Raw genomic sequence first — 19,541 nt, forward strand, 5'->3', positions numbered from 1 at the left:
AGCTCTTAAACCCTTGGAATTTCCTAAGTGATGAGTGATAAAGGTGTCTTGTTATTCATAACAAGCCCCTTTCAACCATATCAGAGTTTATACCGATGAGATAACTTTTGGAAAACCCCTAAGGAGGGGGGCTGGTTGCCAGGGGAGCCAACCACGTGATTAGTTGGTTGGAACTTTCAGCCCCAACCCTGGACCTCCAGGGAAATGTGAGGAGCTGGATATGGACTTCAATCACCAATGGCCAGTAGTTTAATCAATCATACCTATGTAATGAAGCCTCCATAAAGACCCAAAAGAGGTTCAGAGAGCTTCCACGTTGGTGAAACAGAACACATCCACGTGCCAATAGGGTAGCACACCTGAAACTCCACGAGGACAGAAGCTCCTGTGTTCAGGACCTTTCTGGACCTCTCCCTTTGTATCTCCTCATCTCGCTGTTCATTTGCACCCTTTAATATTCTTTGTAACAAACCAGTAATCTAGTAAGTAAACTGGTTTCCTGGGTTATGTGAACTGCCCTAGTAAATTAATCAAACCCAAGGAAGGGGGTCATGGGAACCTCTGATTTATAGCCAGTGGGTCAGAAGCACAGGTGACAACCTGGACTTGTGACTGGCATCTGAAGTGGGGGAAGATCTGTGGACAGAGCCTCTAACCTGTGGGATCTGATGCTGTCTCCAGGTACATAGTGTCAGAATTGAGTTATATTTGTAGGACAACCAGTGTCCACTGAGAATTAGAGAATTGCTTGGTGGTGTTGGAAAACACAGACCTCGACCTTGTTTGAGAGTGTGAATGAAAATTAACAGAGCTAAGACGCCGGCCAAACCCCCTGATGCTGCGCTCTGGGGCAGAGAAGGAGAGTGCCCAACACCCCACATGACTCAGACCTGACGCCCGTCCCTCAGGCAACTGCACCTGACCAGGAAGCCCCTGACAGGAGGCTGCCCCTCAGGAGTCTCTGGGGCCCGAGAAGAGGATCCCCCAACAGGACGCCCGACCCTCAGGTGACTCCATGACAGGATGGCTGCCCGAGCTGTGTGGCTGACAGGGTCTTGGTGCTCCGGCTGGGTGTCAGGCGTGAACCTCTGAGGTGGGAGAGCCGAGTTCAGGATATTGAACCACCAACCTCCCGGCCCCACGTAACATCAATCGGTGAGAGCTCTCCCAGAGATCTCCATCTCAACGCCAAGACCCAACTCCATTCAACAACCAGCAAGCTCCAGTGCTGGACACCCCATGCCAAACAGCTAGCAGGACAGGAACAAAACCCCACCCATTAGCAGAGAGGCTGCCTAAAATCATAATAAGTTCACAGACACCCCAAAACACACCACCGGACGCAGTCCTGCCATCAAAAAGACAAGAACCAGCCTCGTCCACCAGAGCACAGGCACCAGTGCCCTCCATCAGGAAGCCTACACAACCCACTGAACCAACCTTACCCACTGGGGGCAGACACCAAAAACAATGGGAACTACGAACCTTCGGTCTGCGAAAAGAAGACCCCAAACACAGTAAGTTAAGCAAAATGAGAAGACAGAAAAACACACAGCAGATGAAGGAGCAAGGTAAAGACCCACCAGACCAAACAAATGAAGAGAAAATAGGCAGTCTACCCGAAGAAGAATTCAGAGTAATGATAGTAAAGATGATCCAAAATCTTGGAAATAGAATGGAGAAAATACAAGAAGTGTTTAAGAAGGACTTAGAAGAACTAAAGAGCAAACAAACAATGATGAGCAGCACAATAAATGAAATTAAAAATTCTCTGGAAGGGATCCGTAGCAGAATAACTGAGGCAGAAGAACGGATAAGTGACCTGGAAGATAAAATAGTGGAACTAACTACCACAGAGCAGCATAAAGAAAACAGAATGAAAAGAATTGAGGACAGTCTCAGAGACCTCTGGGACAACATTAAATGCACCAACATTTGAATGATAGGAGTCCCAGAAGGAGAAGAGAAAAAGAAAGGGTCTGAGAAAATATTTGAAGAGATTATAGTTGAAAACTTCCTTAATATGGGAAAGGAAATAGTCAATCAAGTCCAGGAAGCACAGAGGGTCTCACACAGGATAAACCCAAAGAGAAACACGCCAAGACACATATTAATCAAACTGTCAAAAATTAAATACAAAGAAAAAATATTAAAAGCAAGGGAAAAGCAACAAATAACATACAAGGGAATCCCCATAAGGTTAACAGCTGATCCTTCAGCAGAAACTCTGCAAGCCAGAAGGGAGTGGCAGGACATATTTTAAGTGAGGAAAAGGAAAAACCTACAACCAAGATTACTCTGCCCAGCAAGGGTCTCATTCAGATTCAATGGAGAAATTAAAACCTTTACAGAAAGCAAAAGCTAAGAGAATTCACCACCAAACCAGCTTTACAACAAATGCTAAAGGAACTTCTCTAGGCAGGAAACACAAGAGAAGGAAAAAACCTACAATAACAAACCCAAAACAAGAAAATGGTAACAGGAACATGCATATCGATAATTACCTTAAATGTAAGTGGATTAAATGCTTCAACCAAAAGGCATAGACTGACTGAATGGATACAAAAACAAGACCTGTATATATGCTGTCTACAAGAGACCCACTTCAGACCTAGGGACACATACAGACTGAAAGTGAGGGGATGGAAAAAGATATTCCATTCAAATGGAAATCAAAAGAAAGCTGGAGTAGCAATTCTCATATCAGACAAAATAGACTTTAAAATAAAGACTATTATAAGAGACAAAGAAAGACACTACATAATGATCAAGGGATCAATCCAAGAAGAAGATATAACAATTGTGAATATGCACCCAACATAGGAGCACCTCAATACATAAGGCAAATGCTAACAGCCATAAAAGGGGAAATCGACAGTACCACTTTCACCAATGGACAGATCATCCAAAATGAAAATAAATAAGGAAACACAAGCTTTAAATGACACATTAAACAAGATGGACTTAATTGATATTTATATGACATTCCATCCAAAAACAACAGAATATGCTTTCTTCTCAAGTGCTCATGGAACATTCTCCAGGATAGATCATATCTTGGGTCACAAATCAAGCCTTGGTAAATTTAAGAAAATTGAAATCATATCAGGTATCTTTTCCAACCACAACACTATGAGACTAGATACCAATTACAGGAAAAAAAAAACTGTAAAACATACAAACACATGGAAGCTAAACAATGCAGTACTAAATAATTTGATTACTGAAGAAATCAAAGACGAAATCAAAAAATACCTAGAAGCAAATGACAAAACACGACCCAAAACCTATGGGATGCAGCAAAAGCAGTTCTAAGAGGGAAGTTTATAGCAATACAACCCTACCTCAAGAAACAAGAAAAATCTCAAATAACCTAACCTTACACCTACAGCAATTAGAAAAAGACCAAAAAAAAAAAAAAAAAAAAAAAAACCAAAGTTAGCAGAAGGAAAGAAATCATAAAGATCAGATCAGAAATAAATGAAAAAGAAATGAAGGAAATGATAACAAAGATCAATAAAACTAAAAGCTGGTTCTTTGAGAAGATAAACAAAATTGATAAACCATTAGCCAGACTCATCAAGAAAAAAAGGGAGAAGACTCAAATCAACAGAATTAGAAATGAAAAAGGAGAAGTAACAACTGACACTGCAGAAATACAAAGGATCATGAGAGATTACTACAAGCAACTATATGCCAATAAAATGGACAACCTGGAAGAAATGGACAAATTCTTAGAAAAGCACAACATTACGAGACTGAACCAGGAAGGAATAGAAAATATAAACAGACCAGTCACAAGCACTGAAATTGAAACTGTGATTAAAAATCTTCCAACAAACAAAAGCCCAGGACCAGATGGCTTCACAGGCGAATTCTGTCAAACATTTAGAGAAAAGCTAACACCTATCCTTCTCAAACTCTTCCAAAATATAGCAGAGGAAGGAACACTCCCAAACTCATTCTATGAGGCCACCATCATCCTGATACCAAAACCAGGCAAAGATGTCACAAAAAAAGAAAACTATAGGCCAATATCACTGATGAACATAGATGCAAAAATCCTCAACAAAATACTAGCAAACAGAATCCAACAGCACATTAAAAGGATCATACACCATGATCAAGTGGGGTTTATCCCAGGAATGCAAGGATTCTTCAATATACACAAATCTATCAATGTGAAACAACATATTAACAAATTGAAGGATAAAAACCATATGATAATCTCAATAGATGCAGAGAAATCTTTCGACAAAATTCAACACCTGTTTATGATAAAAATCCTCCAGAGGGACTTCCCTGGTGGTGCAGTGGTTAAGAATCCACCTGCCAATGCAGGGGACGGGTTCGAGCCCTGGTCTGGGAAGATCCCACATGCTGTGGCGCAACTAAGCCCATGCGCCACAACTACTGAAGCCCACGTGCCTAAAGCCTGAGCTCTGCAACAAGAGAAACCACTGCAATGAGAAGCCCACACACCGCAACAAAGAGTAGCCCCCGCTCAGTCCAACTAGAGAAAGCCCATGTGGGGCAATGAAGATCCAGCGCAACCAATAAATAAATAAAAATAAAATTAAACAACAAAAAACTACAATGAAATATCACCTGGTACTGTTCAGAATGGCCATCATGAAAAAATCTACGAACAATTGGGCTTCCCTGGTGGCACAGTGGTTGAGAGTCCGCCTGCCGATGCAGGGGACATGGGTTCGTGCCCCGGTCCGGGAGGATTCCACATGCTGCAGAGGGGCTGGGCCCGTGAGCCATGGCTGCTGAGCCTGCGCGTCCGGAGCCTGTGCTCCGCAGCGGGAGAGGCTACAACAGTGAGAGGCCCACGTACAGCAAAAATAAAAAATCTACAAATAGTAAATGCTGGAGACGGTGTGGAGAAAAGGGAACCCTCTTGCACTGTTGGTGGGAATGTAAATTGATACAGCCACTATGGAGAACAGTATGCATGTTCCTTAAAAAACTAAAAATAGAACTACCATATGACCCAGCAATCCCATTACTGGGCATATACCCTGAGAAAACCATAATTCAAAAAGAAGCATGTACCACAATGTTCATTGCAGCACTATTTACAATAGCCAGGACATGGAAGCAACCTAAGTGTCCACTGACAGATGAATGGATAAAGAAGATGTGGCACATATACACAATGGAATATTACTCAGCCGTAAAAAGAAATTGTGTTATTTGTAGCGAGGTGGATGGACCTAGATTCTGTCATACAGAGTGAAGTAAGTCAGAAAGAGAAAAAAAAATGCCTTATGCTAACACACATATATGGAATCTAAAAAAAAAAAAAAGGTTCTGAAGAACCTAGGGGCAGGAGAGGAATAAAGACGCAGACGTAGAGAATGGACTTGAGGACATGGGGAGGGGGAAGGGTAAGCTGGGACAAAGTGAGAGAGTGGCATGGACATATATACACTACCAAATGTAAAAGATAGCTGGTGGGAAGCAGCCACATAGCACAGGGAGATCAGCTCCGTGTTTTGTGACCACCTAGAGGGGTGGGAGGGAGACGCAAGAGGGAGGGGATATATGTATACGTATAGGTAATTCACTTTGTTATACAGCAGAAACGAACACAACATTGGAAAGCAATTATACTCCAATAAAGATGTTAAAAAAAAAATAAGAAAACAGAAACCTCATTTAAAATGGAGTCAGGAGGCCAGAAGAGGGAGCTCTCACGCCCACCACTTGCCATCAACTGCAGACCCCAACAGCAAGAAGATTACTACTTTACTACCCAGCAGGAGGAAAGAAGAATTTCTCCCGGCCCAGTGACAGACCAGCCAATGAGAGCCAGTCACGGCTCAGCTAATGAAAAGCTACTATACTTGGAACTCCCAGTTTCCTCCAGAGGATTCTTTGTTTATAACAGCCCCTCCCAATTTTCCCCTCTCCTTTATAAAAGAATCTTCTTCTCCTCTCTTCTCCCCAAGGGAGGCCAGCAGATGAACCACCCAGTTAATCTCACAGTCTCAATTGTGGGAAACAATAAATTGCTGTTGTAAATTTTAGAGTGACTTCTTACACATTAGAAAACCTAGTATGTTTCTATTTCCATCCTCATACTTGAGAATTTAATCAATATCAACTGACTTTATGCTGAATAGAATTTTCCGCAAATTGGATAGTGTATTTCTCTGCAAAGCGATCCCTAACTTTCATTGGAGAATTGATTTGCATATGGGTTAATAGTGATAATAGCACTTTTTAGAGAGATATTTTACTTATGTAGCTTCATTTGGCCTTTACCACAACCCTGTGAGATGGAATAGGGGTTACTATCCTTAATTTTACAGATGAGAAAAATAGGTTCAGAGCAGTCCTGTCACTTGCCCAAGGAAACAACCAATAAGTGAAGTCAGGACTGGAACACAGGTCCTTTCTACTCCGTCAAGGTGCAGCTAGTGTCATGGGCCTCTGTGAGGAACACTGGGCTTACCTGCAGATGTCAAACCGAAATTACATCAGGAAGTGTTCTAATGTTCTGAATCAACTTTGGTTGCTGTGAATGTGAAAGGGGATTGATGGGGATCCCCTTATCAAGTAGGACCCCACTTTATTCCATTTGTCCCTCGTTTTTTTACATGGATATTGAGTTGAGTGTGGTAACCATGGGTCTCAAACAAGAAGAGCTTACAGGGGAACTTAATGCCAGTCTTCAGATACGCTGGTCTGATTGAAAGTTGTCTAGTCATTTAAATCTGCACAGGGCTGCTTTAGAACAGTAGAAGGAGAAGAGATGTTGATTGAAAATTAGAGTGAAAAGTAATTGAATTACAAAAATCCTTGCCTTATTTTTCTTGGCCATTATCACCACCTGAAGCATATTTATGCTTGTTTACTGATTTTCTTCCTCTCCTAAAATTAAGCTCCATGTAGGCAACCAGTAAATATTTACTGATTGATGAATGGGTGGATGGACAGATGGATGGATGAAGACCAACCAGAGACAGTTTACTACCACTGATCTGTATGATATGCTACTTAACCTCTCTACGCTTCACTTCCTCATCTTTAAAATGGAAGTGGTACACATACCTTGTAGGATGGTTGTGAAGATCAGATGAGAATAATACATAGAAGGGCTAGCCTCCTGTCTGGTAGGCCCTCAGGAAATGTCAACTGGTGGAGAATTTCTGTCATTAGAGGTCTTTTAAGAGAGAACAGATATGCTTCTGCCCTGCATGGTTTAATTCTTCATTTCACTAAAATCCCTGGGGTTGAATCAGGTCATTTCCCAAGGCCCTTTCTAGTCCTGTGACTCTGAGATAGGATTCCTTCTTCAGAGATGTTTCCACTGTCAGGGAAATGAGAAATGTCTTCAGCAGTGGCCCCCTCAAGGCTTGCTCTGCAGGCAAAAACCAGTTTGGAGAGTTTCATCGTCTGGACACACTTCGTTCTGCCACAACTGCAGTTTCATTTTAGCTGTGGTTAATGACAGTGAGTAACCCCACATGAGAAGGCCGCTGACAGGTTTTCAGCAAAGGACACGGCTAAATAGCTACGAAAGGATTAAAGACCAATCTCACCACCCAGAGAGCCTGCGTGTAAAACGCATACACAGCCCAGCGATGATAATCAAAGAGCTGGGAATGGTTCTATGGTTTCATGGACCAATAAAGAAAATGTAAAGCAATTTCAGGCCCTCTGCCCTCTTCCAGCAGTCTGTCCGCCTCACATGGAGATAAAAGGGCCGGTGATGCCTGAAAGAGAAGGGTGGAGAAGTGATCATTCTGCAGAGAAGGAGTCCGCTGAGCCACATTTCCATCAAAAGTCTCATTCCCAGGGCGACAAGTGGGATTGTTATCCATTTTGGGAGAAAATGATAACTTTGGGAGCATTGAAAAAAACCTTCAGAGGTTTCAAAAGCTCAGAAAGCTTTTGAAATGCACCATCTGAAACCGTGGTTGGCTATAGCCGGGTAACGCTGACTCATCCTATGAAACGCCTTCCCCAGTCTGATGGGACTTTGCTCTCAAATTCAATTAAGACTTATAGCACCTGGAGTCAGGAGGATGAGAGTTAAATTCAAGTGTCCTGAGTTGAAGTTATGTTACCCAAAAATCACAAACGTCTAGGCCAAAGGAGCAGACCCCGTCTCTTCAGATCTAGATAACTGAAGGGCATCTCAGTTCTCCTCGCCTCCAAACTTTGTTCCTTTTTCCTAGGTTACTTTATTCTTCTTGTCTCCAGAAATAATTCCACAAAGGGAAGAAAATAAGATACTGTTTTCTTCTTTCTCATCAGTGCTTGATCCACTGCAGTTACTTTATACCGGTTGTTCTGTAAATGCTATTCTACATGAGAATTTTTTTTAATTAATTAATTTATTTATTTATTTATTTTTGGCCGTGTTGGTTCTTCGTTGCTGCGTGCGGGCTTTCTCTAGTTGCGGCGAGCGGGGGCTACTCTTCGTCACAGTGCACGGGCTTCTCATTGCAGTGGCTTCTCTTGTTGTGGAGCACGGGCTCTTCGGCATGTGGGCTGAGTAGTTGTGGCTCGCAGGCTCTAGAGTGCAGGCTCAGTAGTCGTGGCTCATGGGCTTATTTGCTCCACAGCATGTGGGATCTTCCCGAACCAGGGCTTGAACCTGTGTCTTCTGCGTTGGCAGGCGAATTCTTAACCACTGAGCCACCAGGGAAATCCCTCTAGTGATCTTTCAATGGCTAAATCCAATGCATCCCTCTCACCCTTAAATTCCCTGACATCTCTGAATCACTTGATGCTGTCCACTGCCTCCTTCTTACAAAATGAAATCTTCATTTAATTGCCATGATCTCACACCAGCCTGGTTCTCCTTCCAACTTCTCAGTCCTCTTCAAAGACATTTTTTCTTCTGCCACTCCTTCAGTGTAGGCCTGCCCGGCTTTCTTCTCTCCCTGGGAGATCTCATCTACTCCTACTGCTGCTTATATGTTTATGCCTCTCAATCTACAGCTGTCCTTGACTTCCCTCCTGACCACACTGTCAGCATTTCCGGGCAGGAGTAACCTATTAATATTTTAAACCCAGCATCTCCAAATCAAGACAGGTACCTTTTCAATCTGCCTCTCTTTCTGCATTCCCAACTTCAGTTAGTGGGAACTCACTAGAGTTGTCTCTAACTTCTTCCTCTTCTTCATCCCCAGCCCTGTCCTCTGAGTAGCCAAGACCTATTAGTGCTACTCCCACATCACCTCCTCATCCATCCATCCCTTCCTTCCCATCCCCACCACCACTGCCTTCATTTAAGCCCTCACTTCCTCTTCCTTCATTATTGCAATACCCCATCAGTTTGCTGCTTCCTGCCACCAGAGTGATTCTCAGCCACAGCGATGAACAGTTCACCCTCTCTGCAAGCCAAAAAAACCCATTTTTTTTCAATAGTTCCCCATTGTCTTAAAAATAAAGTTCAAGTTATTTTAGCCGGGCTTTCAATGCTTTCTAGAACCTAGTCTCAGCCGTCATTTCTAATCTCCTATTACTCGGCTTCTATTCTCCAAACACAGTTCCTTGCTTCTATGTAGGAATCCAGTCGATTCCCCGCTAGATGCTCTGCCTGTAATTGTTCCCCTTGGATTCTCTGCCTGTAATTCTCATTCCATTTTCACCTGCCCAATGCTATATCCCCCAAAGCCTTCCCTCCGAGTCCTCTGCTCACCTGAAGTTAGAACAAATCCCTCTTTTCTCTGTATCCTCATAGCATTTTTCATTTTGGACCCCAGTTGTAACACTTACACCTTTTTACCTCATATTCAGGTGAAATGGGTTCATTTTTCCTCCAGATTGTAAGATTCTTCAAAGTCCACTCCACAGAAGATTATGAAGTTTGTGCTTTTTAAAATTAAGCGTTGTAACAGCAACTAGACTCAAAGTGTAAACTGCAGCTCTGGGACTGGATCTTTCTAGAGGGAGAATATGATACAGAAGCATAGAGCCATTGCACTGTGTGGCAGGAAGTGGGCATGTCTTACCGCCATTTGTTTCCCCTAGTCTAGGACTTTGCACATGTCAGAAGAATGGCATGTTCTAGCTGGAAGGCCTAAAAGATCATGCAGTCCAGTCTTCACGTGCCCTAGCATAGGGAACTGAGATCACTAAAGTTAGGGACTCGCCCAAGGTCACCAGATCAGTGAAAGGCCAAGCCTGAGGGCACACTCTCCCACACCCCTCTACAGCCCCTCCTTCTTTGCACCCAAGGGATGGGGGTGAGGTGTCACAGTTATTAATCAGTGTTATGAATATTCTAAAAGCAATACAATGTAATCAATGGATATGTCTGGGCTGAGTGTCCAAAGAAATAGGGAAGATCTTGAAGGACTTGCAATGTTTCTCCTTTCATGAATGCATCATTTCCATAAAACTCCTCTCCACTCCATTGATGCTACGCAGCCTGCGGGATCCTAGTTCCCTGAATAAACCCGAGCCTTGGGCAGTGAAAGCATGGAGTCCTAACCACTGGACAGCCAGGGGGTTCCCGAGAGTCAAATTGTTCTGTGGTTCATTAAGTGTTCAGTCACAGAAAAAGGGAAGACTAAACATTTTAAAAGGTCTCATTCCTGGATTGGTGCTCCTCCTGTAAGCCATTAGGAAAGTTCCAGAAAAACTGCCTGATTTTTTTTTTTTCCTCTAAAAAAAGTTACATGATTGAGATAGGATTTTTTTTTTCCAAAAGGTTTCTCAAAATCATTGCTTTATTCTCAATAGGACTTATTTTTTTTCAATAGGACTTTAAAGAAAAGTCTCATTAGAAGTCTCTCAAGAAATTTTATCCAGAAAAAAAATTCTCTTTTAAAACTGCCTTTGTCCTTCTCTTTATAAACCACTCATGTCAGCCAAGTATATTATACTTATTCACACATTTTATACACATATTTTGAAGAAGTAAATGAAGAAATCTTTATTTCTTTTTTCCTGCATTAAAAGCAACCACATAACCTGTATAGATTAAACAAAATATACTCTTTTATTATTATTCCTACTTTAGAAAAGAGAATGTCAAGGTTCTCACCCATTAGCTGGAGCAGAAAAAAGGAATAAAGAGTGTTATTACTGTCCAACGAATACCCCTAAAAAAGTATCTCAAGGTTCTCCAATTAACAACTTGATTAATTAGCCTCTTCTTCAACACAGCCAGGAGGTAACATGAGTGCTTTCCCTTTTTCTTTTCTTTTTCCCCCTAATTAGCAAATATATCTTACCTATACTTGCTTCACTGAAACCTGCACTGGAGTAAGAACCAGCCTGGAGAAAAAATGGATACATTATAGGAGTTTGTCAGAATGTAACTAAGTAATGGGTAAGAGAAAATAGCTGTTCCATCTTGCTCATTCAAACCACAGAGCTCTGCCTGCTTCTAAAGAAAAAGTAGTTTGGTAGTAAATCATTGCACAACATTTATCTGAGCAGTAAGAAACAATAGAATCCCATAATAATTCATCATCATAAATATTAGTAGTAATGCATTTCAACATGGATTCAGCATTCCATCAGTCATGTCCCCTAGAACCTTACAATAGAAGACAGAACCCTAATAAAGTGTGGTTTACTCCATCCTTCTGAACACTGAAGAAATCACACTCACTCCATCTAGACATCATTTTTAACCAGGCTTACTCTCCGTATAGCTAATGAATAGTACTTCCTCCAAACACTAACGCTAACACTACTAACTTAATCATTGGATTGTAGCTTGCAGATGACCAAGGTCTGTAACCTATGCTTCTGTGAAGTAGTGGAATGAGGAGGAGGAACCTGAGTTGCAGAGAGGTTAAGAAGCATTTGCTGGTCACCTAGCTAGCAAATGACAGGGCAAGGGAGAGCACAGTCAGGTAGAAAGCAAGCCTGGGCTTCAGGGTCAGGCAGACTTAGGACTGGATCTCAGCTCACCTAATTCTAGCAACACTAACCTGGGCAAGGCATGTAACCTCTCCCAGCCTTTTTTTTTTTTTTTTAAACTACAAATATGTATAATACCCACTTCACAGATTTATGAGAATAAACAGGACAAAATGTGAAAACCACACAACAAAATTTCTGGCACATAAAAGATGTTTATTGTTTATTTGCTTCCCTCTGTTTACACATCTGCAGAAAGGGGGTAATAAAACCTACCTCAGTGTGGGACTTAATGAAATAATACCTGGAAAGGGCTCAGCACTGTTAGTTTTCTCTTTGTCCTCTTCCCAGCACCCCCAAGCCCCCTCACCCCCAGAGCAAAGCTGTCTCCAGGGAAAGGGACAGTCAGCATATTAGAAGACTTTTAGGAAGTTTATATGCCAACAAGCATTTGACTTACCTACTGAACTTATAATTGTTTCTCAGGAAAAAAAAGACCAGAATTAAATATTTTTAAAAGACTTCTAGAGTCACTAGACAATTTCAGTATAGCTGGAAGCCCTCAAGGTGATAAAAGTATGAGAATGTCCCAACGTCAATCCCTCCCATTCAACCATCTAAGCGTTTCCTTTTTTTTTTTTTTTTAAGGTCACAGTGTCACTTTAACAGAAAGGTAGATGGAGTGAGAACAAGGGGGTGGAGGTGAGGGGTGCAAAGAAAAGGAAAATGAAAACACAACGCACAAGACACCTGAGAGGAAAAGTAAGTTTTCATACAAATCTTGAGTTCTCTTCCAAAAAAAGATCATTGCCACTGACACGTTACTATCTGCTAGATGCTATGAAGCTCCCACACGACCACTCTTGATAAAACAGGATGTTTCCAATATGGAATGTCCTTTCTAGCACCGCCATCCACACGCTTAGTCAACAGCACAGGCTGGCCTGGCCGCGTGCTCTGGCAAACGTGTTCCCAGGTGTCAGCTTTGGGCCACCTTCCTCCAAAGCACGGTGTCAATTACATTTCACATCAATTCCCAAATGAAGGAATGCAGGAAAAACCTTCCGCTCATCTTAAGGGCTGTTAGTTAGCTAGTTTTGGAAAGTTCTTCTTTGGTTAAGATTGGATTTGTTTCAGTATTTACGTCCCTAATTTACCCACCCCGCTGACTGTGGCAAATCCTCGTTGTTTTCGCCCTTTGAGGAGTTCAGAGTCTGGTACAGTTTGTCTTTGAGAAGTACAGGAAGAGTTTCATAAGCATCTTTCAGTTGCAGGCACATAACCAATAGGGGGGGTGGAGGGGGTGGAAACAACTAGAATGTCAAAATCTTTTTTTCCCCCTAAAGCACTCATTTCTTTTTCCTAAGATTTAGTTCTGGAGAAAAGAAAAAAAAAAAAAAACAGATTGCAAATGCAAACCACCTCCGGAGGGAACCTTAGAGCAGACTCCAAAAGCGCGCGGCGCAGCGGGAGGGGTCCGGGCCGGCCCAGCGCTCGCTAACAGGCCCCCTCCTCGGGCTCGCTGCTGGGCGAAGGCGCCGACGAGGCCTTGGACTCGCCGTCGCTGTTGCATTCGGCCCTGAGTGAGGAGCCGGCGCCGGCCGCGCCCTCCTGACCCCGCGCGTGGCGCTCCAGCAGCTCCTGGAGGTGCTTGATGTAACGGATGGCGGCGCGGAGCGTCTCCACTTTGCTGAGGCGCTTGTCCGCCAGCTCGCGGGGCAGGTGAGCTCGGAGGCGCGCGTAGCCCTCGTTCACGCAGCGCACCCTTTGCCGCTCGCGTTCGTTGCGCTTGCGGAGGAAGGCGGGCTCGAAGGCGCCGTCCAGCGGCAGGGGCAAGTACGGCCGCCGCGGGGCGCAGCCGCCCCGCTCCCAGCACGCGGCGTCCAGACGCAAGGAGACCCTGAAGGGGTCCCGCAGGGGAAGGCGGGGCAGGGACCCAGGCACGCCCATGGGCCCCGGGAGCAGGTGGTACGGCAGGGTCAGCAGTCCGGCCTGTTTACGTTTCTCCATCATCCGCCGAAAAGCGAACCAATCACTCCAGAGGTGAATCTCTCAGCAGAAGACTGAAAATAAATCTTCAAAGCGGAGATGCTGGTCCATTCAGACTGCCTAGCACCGCCGCTGGTCTGCTTCTGGAAAAGGTTCTGGATCCGGAAGCTAGGTTCCAGAACAGGCTTCACGGAAACGTTGCATGATTCCCTAAGTTCATTGTACTCCTCGATCTTTTTATAATGATCCAGGCGGAGGTGATAGGCAAAGATTTAGGCGACCCCCCCCAATCCACACTTCAAACCCTGTCTTCCCTTCTGATCTTATTTCAAAAGATTACAAAAGGGGTTCCTCTACGCGGTCCCCTAGCCTGGAAATGTGAGCGCACACCAAACATATAGTAATCTTCCAAAGCCACCAAAGCTTTTCAATTACTGTAATCCACCGCTCTGTGTCTTCATGAACATAGGACTCGTCAAGGTTTCAGAAGAGCTCCTCCCAGGAACCAACAGATCTCCTGGCGGCTGAGCGAAAGTTTACCAGAGGCTTTCTCCTTGAAAATCAAGACTTGACTGCCCTTTGTGGTTTCCGGCGTCCAGGGCTAATGGAAAGAGCTTTTAGGCTGTTTGCAAACTTACACTTGCTCTTTCATTTCTGGAGAGGTGGAGAGAAGACCTCATCAAAGGGAAGAGTGCTCCCTTGTGGTTATAAAATGTGTCAAGTTAAGGAGGACCCCAGGGAAGTCTTGAGGGTTTTCTTCTCCAAAACCAAAACTTTTAAAAACCCAAGTAGACATTTTTTGAAGAGAACAGAAAAGAAACATACTTTAGCAACAAATATAAGGGTCTGCATATTATTATGTTGAACACGGGGGCCGTGATGTATTTGTGCTACTTTTTAAGAGCACATCAAAAGACTGAGCAGTAACAAACACTTTTAGCCAGAGTTATTTCTCACAGTGCTTACTGTAAACACAGCTTAAGCACTGCTTCCCGACCTCTTCTGATCCCACCCAGGATATAAGGACATCAGCTTCCCATAGTGTAAAGAGTATATTTCTATTGTATTCTTTTTGTCTTAAAAAAAAAAGATGTAATTTATTTTCTCCCTTGGGGGTAAGAAAGCAACATTTGAAAGGTGGAGAGCCCCAGTTCCGAGGAGAAAGGATGATGGCTTTGAAGATTTGTCTTTCTAACACACAACCAAAAAATGAATAATTAATCCACCGTGTTAGTGAAGGGCTTTGAAGATGAAAGTGTCATTAAAAATCCAACTGTACTGGTTAATGTCAAAGAATGTGTTATCACACTGAAAATCAGATTTCCTGTTCTGCAAACCAGCACATTAAAGGCAGCTTCTACTTTAAAAGTCTGACTTAAAAACAAGAGAAGCAAAAACCCCCTACGTTTTCAATCAGACTTTCTGCCTATTCCTCGGGAGCCAAGGTGTCGCCCTAACATGTTTTTTTGACAAGTCCTACGCTTCCCTGTTTACTCTGATGATCTGCCTGAAGCAATTGGAAAAACACTTCCATCAAGGCAAGTAAAATAGAAACAATTATTCCTTTCAGGCATAAGTTAGTCACATTTTAAAAGGTGTAGCTCCCTCTGAGGCTTGTACCAGTAAACAAACATATGTCATCTTGATTTCTCAGTAGAGTTGAGACCTATCAGGAGGAAGCCCTACTGGGCGAAAAGCCCACCAGAGAGGCAGACAATTAGACCACAAGGAGCTTTTGGGCCATGTCAAAGATGTTGGCCATTACTCTAAGAGTGATGGGAAATAAATGAGGTGTTTTGAGCAGACAGGTGACGTGGTAAGATTTGTTTTTCTAAAAGATCACTGCAGAATGCAGAATAGATTGGAGGGGAACAAAAAAGAGAAGAGTTAAGATACCATTTTTCATCCTCAGATTGGCAAAAATTTAAAAGATTGCTAATAAGGATTGGGGGAAAGGGCAGAAGCATAAATTGCTGCAAGCTTTTGGGAAAATAATATTAATAGTGCACATCACATATCCTTTGACTCAGAGTTCTCTACAATTTTATCCTGCAAAAATAAATGCACCAGTATGGATTTATATGTACAATAATATTTATTACAGCATTGTTTGTAGTGATTAAAACAAGAGAATAAATGGAAATAGAGTGAATGTCCATCAATAGGGAAAGGGCTAATCCTTTTAACATACTGTCTTATTAAAAATAAGGAGTTAGATCTATATGTAAGAACTTGCAGAGATGTCCATAACACGATAAGTGAAAAAAAGCAAATGGTAGGGTAACGTATGCAGCATGAACTTAAAACAAACTATTCTGCACGATGTCTTTACATGAGCACAGAGAAAAAAGTAGAAAGACACACTCTAAACTTTTGTCATTGGTTGCCTAAAAAAGGTGGCATTGGGGGGCTTCCCTGGTGGTGCAGTGGTTGAGAGTCCGCCTGCCGATGCAGGGGACACGGGTTCGTGCCCCGGTCCGGGAAGATCCCACATGCCGCGGAGCGGCTGGGCCCGTGAGCCATGGCCGCTGAGCCTGCGCGTCCGGAGCCTGTGCTCCGCAACGGGAGACGCCACAACAGTGAGAGGCCCGCGAACCGCAAAAAAAAAAAAAAAAAAAAAAAGGTGGCATTGGGGATGGGGGAGTGGTTCACTTTTCTTTATGGATATTTCTACTATTTAAAGTATTACAAAGAACAAATATTACTTTTGATTTTCTCTGATCTAGTGAACTTTAAAATACTAAGGTAAAATATACAGAAAACTCAAATGATACCCTGGTCTGACCTAAACGAACAGATTTATCATTAAAATTTAAAGTTCTTGAGCCAAGTTTTCTGGCTTCTTATAAATTCTGTCTCTGAGGAATAAATATCTACAGGATTTTTTTTTTTTCCCACTACTAATACCACAATCAACAATGGCCGGACCCTGATCCTATAGTGGTCTTTTTAGAGGGTCCAAGTAGTGTTAGGATTACTACATGATCTATATGGTCACAAAGAATGCTGACACTCTTTCTTACACTTTTTGAAGGTGCACGTGCATTGGAAATAAGTGGTTTTCCCAGTGAGATCCCAGTGAGAGAAGCATCATTTTACTCGCACAATGTGCGTGAGTGTGTATGTGGGGGGGGGGGTATGGGGGCAGGGGCTGCCTTCTTTCTTATATAAGAGATCAAAAGAGGAGATTCTGACTCCCCATCACTCCCCAGTCAGTTTTCATCCAGACAAATGTTCTCGCCAACTTTAAAGATGTCTTTCTTAAGACTGGCTAGATCAAGTTACAGATAGGCAAAACCGCCAAGAGCGTTTGGGACTAGGGTTATGTAGTCCTACTTAGATCTGCTTGTAAAAGGGGAGATGGGATTCACCCAGGCTCAGGAGATTTAAAGGTATCTCTAAGGCCAAGGAAAACTTCCACCCCTAAAACTCAGACAGGTCTCTCATCACTTGCTTGAAATATGTGAGATAAAGAGACTTAGATTGGCCCTTCTTGTGAAGTATTTGATATCACATTGTAGATTTTGGTATCCTAAACCCATGGCACAGAGGGCTGCTTACCCCCTGGCCCCATACCTGCAATTTGCATCAGCTGCCACTGATGGGGGAACAGGGAAACATATGTATTACCTCGTGATCCAAGTAAGATTTATCACAGGTGTAGTTACATAAATCTCAAATTGATGCTCTAACACAATTCTATCCAATTAGTTCTTTTCTATATAGCCCAAGTATAAACTGTTTGTATTACCATTTGCAGCATTCACCAGGAGTCTTCTCAGGCACAACTAAACTTCAAGATTCATTAAGACTACCATGGGCCACATTTAGCATCAGATTCATTTGGAAGGATTTAGGTCAGGAACAATAGCTCTGAGCAGGGCAGAATTAGGTGTTATACCTCCCAGGGAGTCCTTGCAGTAATCTATGCAGATATCTACATAGCTGCTCCCCCTTAATCCACCTGCGGCCAAGTGACAGCTCAGGTGCAAAGCAAGACCACTCACATCAGACCAGTGTGGCAGCTGCCCTGACTTGGATGTCTGGTACCCCTCAGGGAGCCAGTATGTCTTGTAAAGACCCCATAGGCATAGCTTCCAGGGACCTCGCCACGGGCCCAATTAGAGTCTTCACACTCAGAAAAGCCCAAAGCTATGCTCCCCCACCAGCTATAGTTGTGGCAACCCAGATGCAATCTAACAATCAGGTAATTGCTTTAATATAAGTCAGGCTGCCTAACAACATAGCTGACATTCGATCTTTATTAGGTTTCAGAGAAACAGATAACAGCAAGTTAACCGAAGGTCAAATTGTTGTGCAAGAAGAGGAAAAGTTTTATTAATCCTTTACCCACACCATAACATTCTATTTTAAAGATAATATAATTTACAGCAAGATTTAAAGAACCACAAATATTTAGGTACAATTTATTACTGTTTTTATTCTGAACTTCTCAAACACTATTTGCATTTTAACCTTGCCTATGCAGTCTTTTATTGAATAGAAATCTAAAACTTTGATGTAGTCAGATCCATTAATCCTTCCCTTGTGGTTTTTGTCTTTTCTCTCTTGCTTAAGGCTACCTTCTCCTACCACACATTTACAAGGCCTTTCCTCGTCTATGTGGCATCTTGGTGTGAATCAGAAAAATGTACCACATTCAAGGCTTGGAGAATGGATGGCTGACTTTGCAATTTATCTGAAAGAACTATTGAGCAAGGATGCCCAAATTTGGAAAAGAAGAGGAAAGTAACGTGCACGTTTAAAAAAAGTTATTTATTTATTCATTCATTTTGGGCTGCACTGGGTCTTCGGTGCTGGGCGCAGGCTTTTCTCTAGTTGCGGCGAGCGGGGGCTACTCTTCGTTGCAGTGCATCGGCTTCTCAGTGCGGTGGCTTCTCTTGTTACAGAGCACGGGCTCTAGGCACGCGGGCTTCAGTAGTTGTGGCTCGCGGGCTCAGTAGTTGTGGCTCACGGGCTCTAGAGCATAGGCTCAGTAGTTGTGGCTCATGGGCTTAGTTGCTCCGCGGCATGTGGGATCTTCCCGGACCAGGGCTCAAACCCGTGTTTCCTGCATTGGCAGGAGGATTCTTAACCGCTGTGCCACCAGGGAAACCCAACATGCACTTTTAATATCCGTGAGAGAGGAAAACTTTGGGATTCTAATTGGGATTGTGTTAAATATACAGATTAATTTGGAGAGAATTTACTTTTTTTTTAACATTGAATCTCTCCTATATGAACATAGTAGAACTCATTTATTCAGGCCTTCTTTTTGCCCTTTAATAAAGTTTCATATGTTTCTTCATGTAGATCTTACATGCTTCTTGTTATGGTTATCTCAGGATGTTTTACAGGTGTGATTGCTGCTGTGAATAGAATTTTTTCAAAGCTATTGACTTATTTCATGTTAATTTTTAATCCAGTCATCTCATGATCTCTCTTACTAGTTCTAATGATTTTTAAATGAGTGAAAATCTACATATAGTTAAACTCTCATATATTAAATACATCATTCAATGAGTTTTGATATATGTATACACTTGTGAAACAACACCCCACTCAAGATAGTTCTAATAGGTTTTTCGGGGGCCACACCACACAGCTTGTGGAATTCTAGTTCTCGGACCAGGGTTCAAACCTGGGTCCTCAGCAGTGAGAGCTTGGAGCCCTAACCACTGGACCGCCAGGGAATTCCCAATAGTTTT

The 19,541-nt window shown here is 42.8% G+C and overlaps 1 protein-coding gene across 1 annotated transcript; it reads right to left on the reverse strand.

The window, feature by feature from the left end:
• Positions 1-13,236: 13,236 nt before the first annotated feature.
• Positions 13,237-15,618, reverse strand: ASCL4 (achaete-scute family bHLH transcription factor 4). The gene has a single exon (XM_079937459.1). It carries the CDS (start codon positions 13,855-13,857, stop codon positions 13,342-13,344), a length of 516 nt encoding a protein of 171 aa, XP_079793585.1. The 5' UTR covers positions 13,858-15,618; the 3' UTR covers positions 13,237-13,341.
• Positions 15,619-19,541: the final 3,923 nt, after the last annotated feature.

The sequence above is a fragment of the Stenella coeruleoalba genome, assembly GCF_951394435.1.
Source record: "Stenella coeruleoalba genome assembly, chromosome: 11".
Taxonomy (NCBI): domain Eukaryota; kingdom Metazoa; phylum Chordata; class Mammalia; order Artiodactyla; family Delphinidae; genus Stenella; species Stenella coeruleoalba.

What these genes read in the sequence shown, in the direction of transcription:
- ASCL4 (XM_079937459.1), bottom strand. Translation starts at nt 13,857, where the DNA reads ATGATGGAGAAACGTAAACAGGCCGGACTGCTGACCCTGCCGTACCAC.